The 13,805-nt window shown below is 42.2% G+C and overlaps 1 protein-coding gene across 14 annotated transcripts in view; it reads left to right on the top strand.

Moving 5' to 3' along the window:
* The window catches only part of STARD13 (StAR related lipid transfer domain containing 13), a 557,207-nt gene that overhangs the window by 509,105 nt on the left and 34,297 nt on the right, over positions 1–13,805 (top strand). For all 14 annotated transcript variants that reach the window (XM_012465553.3, XM_064361750.1, XM_064361752.1 and 11 more), the window contains one exon: positions 7,755–7,818. In XM_012465553.3, coding sequence (XP_012320976.2) covers positions 7,755–7,818 — 64 coding nt within the window. The remainder of the gene's footprint in view (positions 1–7,754; positions 7,819–13,805) is intronic.

Below are 13,805 nucleotides of genomic sequence, written 5' to 3'. Positions count from 1 at the left end.
GGGGCTCTTTGTGCATGTTACAGTATGGCTTCAATGTTCCAGCAGGGAATTGATAACGCTGCTTTAGTCTTGATTTCCTGCTTGTGCAGATCATCGAGGTCAGCTAAAGGTAGAAGATTAGGGCCAGCTCAGGTCTTTCCTGGGTGTACATACAGTTCTGCACATGTACTTGGCCTTCTAGATTCATAGGAATACATTGGACTTTTCCAAGTCCCTCACTCCCCATGGACATCTCGTTCCTCCAGCTATTCTTTTTCAGCTTTTTGGTTAGCATCTTGTTTGGCTCAACTGTTACTACCATTTCAGGCAACTGCCATGTTAGCTAATTACTACTGACTGTCTTTGACAGGCGCCCTGGGTATAAGCTAGTTTCAGTGATGATTTGAGTCCAGTTAAATAAAGATAAGGCCTGTGAATGGGGGGTTTCAGGGAATTTCCAGACAGTTCAGATAATGACAATGGAGATAATTTGGCAATGGGGTTTTGGGGAAGTGCAAACTCTTTCTTCCCTACTCTGATTGTGATGCTGTTGATTTTCAAAGCTCCTGCAAAGCTGGGGAAAAAGGCGGGTTCGAATGTCACAAAGCTCACTGTCCTTACATATGTTTTACTGTTTTTCTTAAATAGACACTTAGTGTTACTTAGTTTGTTGCAAGCCTATATCAATTTACAGCTTTCTTAAAAAGTTGATTTTGACAATAATTGCCAGTACTTTTGTTGATTTTTTGAAGAAGGGGAGTTTTGGAGGTTTGTATTCTACCTGTGTCACTGATGTCACTCACTTGCATTATTTTTTTATTCAGCTTTATTTAAATATAATTTACATTCGAAAAAAAATCACCAAAGTATACAATTTGATGAATTTTGTCAAATGTATAGTTATGTAACTATCACCACAATCATAACATAAAATGTTTTTGGTTCTTTTTTGTTTTTTGTTTTTTTCAGCTACAGGGTCCTACTGTGTCATCCAGGCTGGAGTGCAGTGGCACGATCTCTACTCACTGCAGTCTCGTCCTCCCAGGCTCAATCCTCTCACCTCAGCCTCCCTTGTAGCTGGGACTACAGGCTTGTGCCACCACGCCCAGCTAATTTTTATATTTTTGGTAGAGACAGGGTCTCTCCATGTTGCCCAGGCTGGTCTCGAGGTTCCTAGGCTCAAGCAATCTGCCCACCTCAGCCTCCCAAAGTTCTGGGATTACAGGTATGAGCCACCATGCCTACCCATGACCCAGAACATTTTTGTGACCTCAAAAAGTCCCCCAGTGCTAGCATTTGACAATCACTCCTCTGTCTTCTGTCAGTACAGTTTTGTCGTTCCTGAAATTTATTTTACAAATGGAGTCCTGTAGTATATGCTCTTTGTATCTGGCTTCTTTTACTTAGCATAATAACTCTGAGATTGATGCATCGTATTGTACGTATCAGTTATGAGTACCTTGAATTGTTGAGTATTCCATTGTATGGATATACCACAATTTTTATATCCATTTACCAGCTGACAGACATTTGGGCCATTTCTACTTTTTGGCTATCTTATGAATAAAGCTGCTATGAACATTCAAGTACAAACCCTTTTGTGGCCAAAAAAAGATTTATAAAAATTACAGATCTTTTTATGGACATATGATTTCTTTTATCTTATATAAGTAGCTGAGAGTGGAATTGCTAGATCAAGTGCTAAAAATATACCTAATTTTATAAGCAACTGCCAAACTGTTTTTCAAAGAGACTGTACCCCTTCGGAAGTTTCAGTAGTTCTAAATCCTTGCTAATATTTTTGTCAGCATTTTTAACTTAGGCATTCTCTTGTGTAGTGGTGTCTCATTATGATTTTAATTTCTATTTCTTTCATGACTAATGATGTTGAACATCTTTTCATGTGCATATTTGTCACTTGTATATCTTCTCTTAAAAGTGTCTATTTGAATATTCTGCCCATTTGAAAAATCAGGTTGTGGCCGGGTGTGGTGCCTCATGCCTGTATTCCCAGCACTTTGGGAGGCCAAGACAGGTGGATCACCTGAGGTCTGGAGTTTGAGACCAGCTGACCAACATGGTGAAACCCCATCTCTACTAAAAATACAAAAAATTAGCCAGGCGTGGTGGCGCATGCCTGTAATCCCAGCTACTTGAGAGGCAGAGGTAGGAGAATCACTTGAACCCAGGAGGCGGAGGTGGCAGTGAGCTGAGATCGCGCCATTGCACTCCAGCCTGGGCAAAAAGAGTAAAATTGCATCTCAAAACAAATAAAAAATTCAGGTTGTTTGACTTGTCACTGTGTTTAAGAGTTCTTTAGGTGTTCTGAATATGAATCCTTCATCAAATTCATGTTTTGCAACTACTTTCTTTCAAGTAGAGAAGCAATTTGTAAGGTACAGGCAAACATCTGAGTTTAGGGGCAGTAAAAGACCCAAAGCTACAAAGTCAAATCTACTTAGCGTCTTCAGCTTTAGGAAACAATAAATAAGCTTCCTGCCTGTGTCAGAAAGTATAAGGCACATTTGAGTCTGTGGTGTATAGAAGATGATTCCTTTGATGTCTTTTGTGTATGTCATAGATCAAAACTTTTTCACAGAAAAGCAGAACAGAGTATTTTGTTTGTGCTTCCAAACCATAATGGAAGAACAAGTTTGCTGGCTAAGTTCATTTTATAAATAACAGGCAATCTTTCCCTAAACAACCCTGTTACAGAGCCGCCAAATGTATAGTATCAACCTTTTTTTTCTTCACTTCACATACCACTCTTAGGTAGACATACTAACACACATGGAATGGACCAAAGAGACAGGCTGAGAACCTGCCAAAGATGGTCTCAGACGAGATGATCGGCTTCTGACCCAGCATTGCCTGGTGTTATCTGACACTAATGAATGTGTAGTCAGAGGCTACATTGGAGATGGTTGAAAATGAGGAGAGTCATTAAATGTATTTCAGTCAGTGAGTGACGTGAGAAAAAGTTGAGAAATAGAACTGGTTTCACTGCAAAGCTTTAGAAGTGGTAGTGAAACCAATTAGGAGGCTGTTGCCTGACTCTCGGTAAACAACAAGAGACTGAATTAGGGCCAAAGGAGAGGCAAGCCTTCAAAGACATCACAGAGGTGTAAGTGGCAGGATTTGGTGATCAACGAATACAGATCGTGAAGGAGTAGAGCCTCAGGATGACATCATTTTCTAGTTTGGGTGGCCCACTGGTGATGCTCTTAGTTAAGACAGTAAGTAGGGGAAATACATTTTGAAGAGAATGCAAAATGTGACTCTGGGGCTCAGGTGAGATGCCTGGGCTGAAGACAGAGGACTGGGTATCATTAGAGTTTAATTTATGTTAAGATTCTTCACCAAAGCCATGGAGAATAAAAAAGCATCGACGTCAGTCTGAATTCTAACAACAACAAAAAACATAGTTAAGGAGCAAGTTCTGCTTGGTGGCAGGAAGGAGACAGTGTCCAGAGGGATGAGATATTTCGTAATCTTGACTGTCAAGGATGAAAAGAATTTCAAAGAATGATAGGTACAAATTAGTAACTATTGCTATTAATAGGTCTTTGCTAAAAAGAAGCCATTGAATTTGATAGTTAGAAATTTGTTGGTCAAAACTGGAAACAACCTAAATGTCCATCAGAAAGAGAATAGGTAACCCAGTTGTGCATCTTCATACCATGGAGTACTGCTCAGCAACTAAGCTGAATGACTATTAGCATATTCAGCAGCATGAGTCAATCTCACAAACATCATGTTGAATGATAAAACAATCATTCAAAAAATACATACTATTTAATTCTACTTACACAATGACCAAGAAGAAGCAAAACTAATCTATGGATGATAGAAGTCAGAAAGAGGGGCTGGGCGTGGTGGCTCATGCTTGTAATCCCAACTGCTTTGTGAGACTGAGGCAGGAGGATCACTTGAGTCCAGGAGTTTGAGACCAGCCTGGGCAACATAGCAAGACCCTGTCTCTACAAAAATATATATATAAATTAGGAGGGCGTGGTAGTAGGCAACCGTAGTCCTAGCTACTTCGGAAGCTGAGGCAGGAGTTTCCCTTGAGCTCAGGAGTTCAAAGCTGCAATGAGCTATGATCATGCCACTGCACTCCAACCTGGGCAACAGAGTGAAACCCTCCTCTAAAAAAGAAAGAGAGAGAGAAAATGAGAGAAAGAGAAAGAGAGGAAGGAAGGAGGGAAGGAAGGAAGGAAGGAGAGGGAGGGAGGGAGGGAAGAAGGGGAGGGAGGGAGGAAGGAAGAGAAAGAGAGAGAGAGAAAGAAAAAGAAAGAAAGAAAGAAAGGGAAGGAAGGAAGGAAGGGGGAGGGAGGGAGGGAGAGAAGGAAGGCAGGGAGGGAGGGAGAGAAGGAAGGCAGGGAGGCAGGGAGGCAGGGAGGTAGGGAGGCAGGGAGGCAGGGAGGTAGGGAGGCAGGGAGGCAGGGAGGTAGGGAGGCAGGGAGGCAAGGAGGCAGGGAGGAAGGGAGGAAGGGAGGGAGAAAGGAAGCCCCTGTACCCCTGTGAGTAGTAGGAGGGAATGTGGTGGTGGAAAGAAGTGATAGTAAAGGAGCACAGAAAACTTGTTGGTGTGAAGAAGTGGGTTTTCTTTGTTGTTGTTGTTGTTGTTACTGTTTTGATCAGAGGTCAAAGATGAGACATTGAGCACCTGAATTTGCTTGCTTCTAAATTCTCAGTAATTTTCAAAGAGACGTTTCTTTACAAAAGCCAAAGTCCATCCAGGGAGAGAGATCACAACCATGACATTTTCCAGGCAGAGAAATGGAAACATGTAGTAGAGGACTTGGTGAGCGTGCACACACACACACGCACACACACGTGCGCACACACGCACGCACACGCACACACACGCACGCCCACACAAGCATACACACACGCACGCGCGCACACACACATGCACACACACCCGCATACACACATGCACACACACGCATACACACACGCACACACACACACATACACACATGCACACACACGCACACACACACATGCACACACAGAATCTAAGTGGTCACTGGTTGAAGTCATAAAATAACTCACTTTTCACTCCAGAAATTCTAAAATGCTCAAAAATTGGAGGTGAGGGTGAAAGAGGGCTAAAAATTGAGAGTCATTGGAAATTCTACTTTGAAGTAGGTTGAGCCCTGGGTGTACTCCCCGAGTCTGTGTCTCAGCGAACTTCTCTCCCCTGTTATCATCAGTAGACAAGAAGTGGATTTCCTGGAGAAGCAAAAACAGACACACCCTAGACTGGGAGGCATCCGACATAGTTGAAAATGAGGTGCTGTATTGAAAATGGGGGCCTCTGTGACAGCCTGCCCACTTTCTAAGTGGTGACATTCCCAGGCCCCTTCTGCTACTGAGCCCCAGAACTCTAGAAGTCATTCTCAAAAATCTGAGATTTGAGAACTGTGACTATCACATGATAAAAAAGCAAAACAAGGGCAGCACAGCCCAACTAGAACAGTTCAGATGTATCCAGGGAAATTATAACGATAGACTCTGATATGATGGGAAACACTTCGAGTCAGGGAAGCAGTTGGATTTGAATTGAGAGATGAGCACATAGAAAACTCAGGAAACAAATAAGATGCGTGTTTACTCCAGGAATAACAAAACATTGAGAATGAAAGGAAAGATAATCAGCGTATTACATATTCTAAATAGCATTCCATGGTCATAATTAACACTGTTGATTTATCCAAAAAAACATGAAATTATGACATAACCACATTTGAATGAGACAAAGGGTGAGTGTATGTGTGTGTGTGAATGTATGGTGTGGGGTCTGTATCGGGGGGCGGTGAGGGGTGGGAACAGGTAGTAAAATAAACTCTCATCTCTCATAGAACAGCCGATTGATAGTAATTTGACTGGAAAGATCAATAAGTGACAGCACAAACATGTTATTAAAAGTAAACAGCACAATGGCCGGACACGGTGGCTCACATCTGTAATCATAGCACTTCGGGAGGCTGAAGTGGGCGGATCACCTGAGGTCAAGAGTTTGAGACCAGCCTGGCCAACATGGTGAAACTCCGTCTCTACTAAAAATACAAAAATTAGTCTGCTGTGGTGGTGGGTGCCTGTAATCCCAGCTACTCGGGAGGCTGAGGCATGAGAATCACTGGAACCCAGGAAGCGGAGGCTAAAGTGAGCCAAGATTGTGCCACTGCACTCCAACCTGGGAGACAGACAGAGACTCATTCTCAACAACATCAACAAAAAGAATTAAACGCCAAAAGAAACAAGAGTTATCTCCACAGGCATTCATAATTGTGATTTTTAAAAGCAATCAGGTAAAGCAAAATAATGAGTATTTGCAAAGAGAAATTCGTGAATATTAGAGTGCAGAGGGTTAAAGAGTGAATGAAAACTGAGCATGTAATCAACAAATTGAGCTGTGAAAGAAAGGGGAACGTTAGGGTAGTCGGTCTGGTCACTTGGTGAAAAGACAGAAGTGAAGGAGAATTGAAAGGTTGCTTGATGATGGTTCTTTGGGTAGCTAACTAATTGGTTAGTCAGTTTGTTTAAGACAGGAGTAGGCTCAAAGAAAAGCAGGCAGTTGAGAGAGATTGCAGATGTCAGAGGGAATAAACGAGGTGGCAACATTCCAGATGAAGTGGTGGATGTGAAATGAAAACAAGGTTGAGGAGTTGGCTTTGATAAAGAATAGGACTATCTTTTCCTGTGAACCAGAAGACTAGTGGGATGAATAAGCTCGTAGATACAATTTAGGATGAAAAAGATTATTAAAAGAATTCTTATCTAATAGCTTGTATTTTCTCACTGGCAATGGTGGCTATGTCGTGTGTTGAGAGACTGAGTCTTTTTGGTGGTCTGAGGTTGGGAGCCAACCAGAGGTGAAAAAAATGAGAGAAATGCTGGGTAACATCTTCAAGAGTCTAGCTGAGGGTGAAAATCAAAATGTATTTATTAGCACAGGCTGCCATGAGGAAACACCACGACTGAGTGGCTGCTTAAACAACAGAAATTTAATTTCTCACGGTTCTGGAGGCTGGAAAGTTCAAGATCAAGGTGCTGGCAGGGTTTGGCTCCTGGTAAGGGTCCTGTGACCTGTAGATGTCTGCCTTCTCACTGTGTCCTCACATGCAGAGAGAGAGAGGGAGCTGTCTGGTATCTCTTCTTACAAGGACATGAGTCTTCTGGGTTCAGAGCTCCTCCCTGGTGACCTCGTTAACCCTTAATTATGTCTTTACTCCAAATCAATCACGTTGGGCATTAGGGCTTCAACATCTGTATTTTGGAGCAACGTAGTCAGTCTATAGCATGTATAATTAAGCACTGTAATGTGAGTTATTTTCCACCTATACCCAACCGCCTGAGATCAGGAGAAAAGACATATGGTTGTGTTGATCCATGTTTGGAGATTAACAGGATAGACTTGATGCAAGGTCAAGGTGGCCAACAATTTGAGGGGCTGGTGAAAGTGTGGCTAAAACGATTGGCCATGGATTCCAAGAAGAGTGGAAAGAGAAGCCAGAAAAGGGCTGGGTTTAGATTAGGGAAGAGGCAGGGATTGGTAGGCTTGGCGGCAGAGTCCTTACAGTCAGGAGGCTGGAGCACAAATGGGAACTATTTTAAAGCATACCTTCTGTGGGTGCAGTGCTGTCTTGGGACATAATTGCTTGTTCCTGCAGTTTCAACTTTACTGGAAACAAAGGAGGATTATCAAACTGGAGGGATTTAAATTCATTAATGAAAGTAATCATCACATTTTTCTTTAATTTTAGACGACTAAATACGTTGAACAAGTGTGCCTCAATGAAACTTGATGTGAACTTCCAAAGGAAAAAGGTAGGTGCCCACACCTTAATAAGAACGTGGCCATGCCAATGAATGCAGCTTGCATTCATAGATTAAAAACAACATGAAGGCTGGACGCAGTGGTTCACGCCTGTAAACCCAGCACTTTGAGAAGCCAAGGCAGGAGAATCGCCTGAGCACAGGCATTTTAGACCAATCTGAGCAACATAGTGAGACCCTTGTGTCTACAAAAAAAAAATAATAATGAATTAGCTGGGCATGGTGGCTTGTGCCTGTAGTCCCAGCTATTGAGAGGCTGAGTTGGGGCCATCACTTGAACCCAGAAGGTTGAGGCTGCAGTGAGCCATGATTGTGCCACTGCACTCCAGCCTGGGCAACAGAGTGAGACCATATCTCCAAAAAACAAACAAACAATAAAAAACATGAACCTAAGCAAAATTTTTAAATGCCTGACCATCCATGTGGATTCTCCATATCCCATTTCATTTTATCATAACCACCTGAATAAGTCTATTATAAACTCAGGCTGAAATCTGTTTGTTTCACCATTTCATGTTGCTTTCTTTTTTTATTAGAGGGTTTGCATAAAGATGTCAAATATCTCAATGCTTTATGGTGATTTTTTAAAAGTGTCCATTGTAAATGTCAACCCCTTATTAGACTCAAATGCTTCACAGCAATGAGTAGATTAAAAGTTCAGAAAGGATCTGGGGGTCCATGGCAAGTATCTTCTGGCTCATTTTTCCCAGTAGTGTTTTATTTCATGCACGTGTCAAGATGCATCCACTATCAGGCAGATTCAGTTGATAATGTATGAGGGAGCCAGGGGACAGTGTGACAAGATCCTGAACCTGGCCCATCTTTCACCATTCTCTCCACTCTGCACTCTTCGCTAGCCACAAGGAATTCGGTTTCGTTTGAAAAGTCACTATGCTCCCTCCCTGTCACAGGACTTGGTATGTGCTGCTTCCTCTTTATGGACAAGACTAGAGATGTCAGTTTTGAAATAAAGCTGTACTTTATTGAATATGTACTGTTTTCTACAAGCTAGGTTATGTACTTACCACACATTATCTCATTTAATCCGTTGAGATGGGGCTTCTCTGTTTTCTATGTAAGGAAAGTAAATATTGAACAAGCTAGGTCATTGCCCACAGTCTTGCAGCTAGCAGCAGAGCAGGGTTCCTACCTCAGGGATGTCTGACTCCAAAATTGAGGCTCCTAGCCACCATGCTGTACTGCCCCTCTTTCTCACTGAATTGATACTTTTTAGGAAATTCACAATTAGGATCCTCAACTACTGTTTTCATTTACTATCTCCACTATGTAGCAAGTCAAGCCTCCCTCTATTTTGAAGGATCAGAGAAAACATCTTTGAATCAAAAGAAAGTGTTCTTTATCCTGGTCTACACAGAGAAATCATTAAAGCCAAAGAATTTTAAGTTGCTCCTAAGTAACCTAATCTTTAAAAATAACTTTAACCTGAATTTCTGCTCTAAAATAACACCAAAAAAAAAAAAAATCAAATGAATTTTGGTGGACCTCACCTTAAAAACAATTTGAGATTTGAGCTGGAAACCAAAGATTTAAGCTAAGGAGGTAAAACAGTGAAAAACAATATCCAGAGAAATATTAAAACATGAGCAGTTTGTCCAGGCCAAAGACAAATTAAAAATGTGGGAATAAATCTCCCAACAGCTGTCTGGCTGAATAGACCCCTTGAGAAGCATACATACTATTTGAAGCATGAGGGTCAGATGTTGTTTTGATTGGAACACATGGTTCCTATTAAAGTGAACACAACCATGCCTGTGTGTCTAAAGTGTGGGTCCTCAAATGGCCGGTCTATATGGCTGCCTGTACCGACCATTAGCTGTACTGCATCACAAAAGAAAATGCCAAAAACTAATGACATGAGTTGTTTTCCACACAGTGGAGTGATTGGATTTTTACCATCACCAGCTTTTCAAAACCCACAGGTGAGATGAGCTTGAACAACATTTGTTCGGCTCTTTGTGCCTTCACAAAAGCTCCTCTGTAAATCGGTCACTTCGGTATTCTGACCTTAATGCCGTCTTTATATCGGATCTAGTGGCACACACCCTTAAAGCCCCTACTTAGCTATAAGCCTCAGAATGCATGCACTTGAATAAAATATTGCTTTTCACATCGTAAATTGGAGAGTCATGGCCTGAATTTTCCAATAAATAATGCTGACATGTGGTCTCCACCTACTTATGAATCTCAAATGATGACCAGAATCTGTGGCCAGATTGAAGCAACCACTCAGGAAACGCTGTGTTGTGACACCCACTTGTGTGATCTTCCTTCTGCACAAGCTATAGGCTTTATTTACTCCTTTATTTTACTGTGTAAAAGTAGAAAATAAAATGAATAGGAGCTAAGACTAGGCCAAATGATCAGAAATAAGAAAGGAGACTTGAGAGTTGAGCACCCCATGAAAAGCTTCAGCCAGCTTCAGAATTTATTTATTTGGAAGAAAAATAAGCAGCATTTCCTCTGGATATGTCCCCATGTTAAGCCATCCAAGAAATAGAAATAGACACCCCATCTCCAATCTGCAGAGTCCCAGTTTATTTAATTCTGCAAAAAGTCATCCCCAAACAGCTGAACTGTCTGGGGTCACAGTCATTTTCTCTTGGGGCTATCGGGCCTGTGAAAGGGTTACGGGTGCTGGCTCATCTGTTTGTGAAGTTAGCAAAAGCTGACACACGGCTTCCTCCCTGCCAGGCACTATTCCTTGTCCTGAACTCCATGTCACAGATGCAGAAATTGAAGGGCTTGGCACTTGCCCAAAGCCACACAGAAATAGCAAAGGCAGGACTTGAATCCAGGTAATCTGGCACCGGACTGCCCCTCCTCACCTTTCAGATATATTCAGAGACAAACTGGAGCCTGGGTGAGCCTCTAGCCCTTGGCCTGAAATCTACAAGAGTCTCATGTTTCCTCAGCAGTACATTCAGCTCACTGTGTATTGTTTTTATAAGAGGTATGTTCTTGCCATCTGTACTCAAGTCCACAATTTATTTATTGTCTTCATGGCAATTGTGTTTAATCCTGTGGGTTTTGGTGGGCTGACACAAGGAAGGAAGCGAAAAGTCACAAGTAGGTGGCAATGATGAAGGCCTTTGCATGCCTGGTTAGGCAGACCCCTTTCTGATACATGAAATGCCCCTTCCAAAGCACCAGGAGAAATGACATCATCCCTACCCTCCCACAACAGAGTTTCTAACCATTTTGCACAAGAGAAAAGTTATCCTTTAAGGCTTCAAGACGACCTTCCCTGCCTCTATATAGAGTCAGGTGGAGAAGAGTATTGTTGATCTTAGCTGCACACCTCACTGGAAGACTAACAACCCAGCCAAGAGCATTTCAGGACACAGGACACCAGTGCTTCTGCCACCTGTGGCTCTTGCTCTCCACTCCTGTGGCATTCCCAGTGGCCCATTCCTGCTTCCAAACAGGCAGGCCCGGCCACGTAGCTCCAGTTGACTCTACATTTCTATGTGACTATGGATGAGTTGCCTTTTGCAGCTGTGGATTCGTGTGGGTTCCTGTTTCCAGTGTAAAGATATGGCCAAATTCCATTTTTTTAAAAAAGGCCTTCTTTATGGAATGTCTGGTTGGCATCTGTTTCTGAGGAATATATAATTTCACTGAAGAATGTTCTCATTTTTAGAAAAAAAAAAAAAAAAGGTCAAACAGCAGTGGAGACTCATCTAAATTAAAAACACCAAGACGCACACAAAGCAGCTTTTCTCAGGAAAATGTTTCTTCCTCGTTATTACCTACAAAATTCACACTTGCTCTATGATGACATTGAAATCTCCTGATTAAGGTGTTCATGTGATTCAACTTCTATTCAAAGTAAAAGTCGGAGACTGAAGACTCCAATTAGGCTGTTTATTAAATGAGGAAAGAGAAGGACGTATATCCACATAGGACTCTTACCTTTCCTCTTACCTAAGAATATGTCTCAAGAGAGAAAGAGCAGCTTCCAAAGAAGGTTCTGGTTGAAGTTACAGTTTTAATAAGGCTCTCTGAAATCATGACCAAAGATGGAAAGCAACACAGAAATCATGACTAATTGCCACCTTGCAGCCAGCACCTCCCGGCCTGGATGCCATCGGCATTTCAGAGGCACTGCAGTGTTGACAAGGGGCCCGGCCCCCTCCCCCACACTCCCCACTGCCTTGCAACCCCTGCATCTCCCACCAAATGAGACACCTCCTGGCAACTCCAAAGAGCAGTCAAATGAAAGAAAAACAACCTTTTAGTCCATCATTCCCTTGGCTAGAGAGTATTAACAGCCTTGAATTGCAGATAATTACATGTGAATGTCCTAAAACTGTAGGGCCTTTGAGTAGAAAGGATCTTCAGTCTTGTTTTCCAACCTCCCACTCACTCACTGCACGATTTGCTTCTTAGAGCATCCCTCTCACTCACGATTTGCTGAGCCACTGTTTATTATGAGCTTCTCAACATGATGAGCTTTTCACATGGCAAGGCATTTTGTTTTATTCTACAGACTAGAAAGGCCTTCCATATGATAAGCTAGGAGCTGATTCCTTCGAAACTGGCCCATCTGAGCCTAGCTTTCTTCTCTGGAGAAGCACAGAATATGGATTTCCTCATTCACTCAGCAGCCCTTTGGCTCTGTCCTTCAGAACTGGAATCAGCAAACTGCTGCTCCTGCTTTCATAAATAAAGTTTTATTGGATCAATAGCTATGCCCATTCATTTCACAACAATGGCAGAGCTCATTAGGTGAGGGAGAGACCTTATGGCCCAAACGCCTAAAATACTTATGATATGGCCCTATACAGAAAACATTTTCTGACCGTGCTCAATCTAGAAGAGTTTCCCAACTGTCTGTGGTGAATGACTGGTTTTCTTACTTTATTTTTTTCCAGTCTGCCACAGACCAAGATACTTTTATAAAATTCAATACAAATGAATTATTAGAAATAGGAACTCTTAAAAATTACAGAAATAAGCCTTAATGGTTTATTGTTAGGCTCGACTGACACAAACGTGCATACCGATACATATAATCAAAACAAATATAATAGGGAATAGGGGTGCAGGATTTTTCTCAGCCCCTCTTTGCCAGCCAGAAACTTCTGCCACTACTTCCTGGAACCATTGAAGGACAGGAGGGCTACAGCTTACAGCTCCTTTCACCCCACACTGTTCAGTGTCTCCCAGGTTCTTGTCCCGGGAGGGTGGAGAAGAATTTATTGAGTGACAGAACAGCTCTCAGTGGAGACAGGATGCAAGGGTGGTCCCAAAGTCGGGTGGTTTTCTCCCCCAATGTGGCTGGGTCTGGGCTTTTATAACCTCAGAATGGGGGAATGCATGCTGATTGGTTTGTGAGTGTGCAAAAAAGCTAAAACAAAGACACCAATCAAAGGTGGGCATGACAGTGTAAAAAAAATAATTAGGGAAAGGTAGGTATATGTAAATTAGGTGAGGGAGAGGATCAATCAGAGGAAAGCATGGCAAATGGGAAGAGAGGTTTTCAATCCAGTCTGTGGACTTGTAGCTTGGCTTTCAGCCTTCAGACTGCCTCTGGCTTGAAGGTGGGGTTTCACCAGGAACCTGCACCTATCAGCCTAGGCATTTGACAGTCTCCTGCTGCTATCAATAGAAAAGAATTACAAAAACTGTTCAGATTTTTATTGAAAGTGTGCATATATGTGATTAATACAAAGAATCACAATTGTGCTCATACCATTTTTGTCGTTCATCTGTCATAACTGAACAAAAACTTTACTTTAAAATAGAAATCCCTCAAATTAAATACCTATATGCACACTTTGAACAAATACTTTGACTAAAGTGTATAAGATATATATATTTTTCTGAGACGGAGTCTTACTCTGTCACCCAGGCCGGAGTACAGTGGCATGATATCAGCTCACTGCAACTTCTGCCTCCCAAGTTCAAGCGATTCTCCTGCCTCAGCCTCACAAGTGGCTGGGACTACAGGCATG

This window comes from Aotus nancymaae, unplaced genomic scaffold (genome assembly GCF_030222135.1).
Source record: "Aotus nancymaae isolate 86718 unplaced genomic scaffold, 86718_ANA_hifiasm-v0.15.2.pri h1tg000043l, whole genome shotgun sequence".
NCBI lineage: Eukaryota > Metazoa > Chordata > Mammalia > Primates > Aotidae > Aotus > Aotus nancymaae.
Note: the sequence above shows the minus strand (reverse complement) of the source record. Positions and strands in the feature narration are given on the sequence as shown.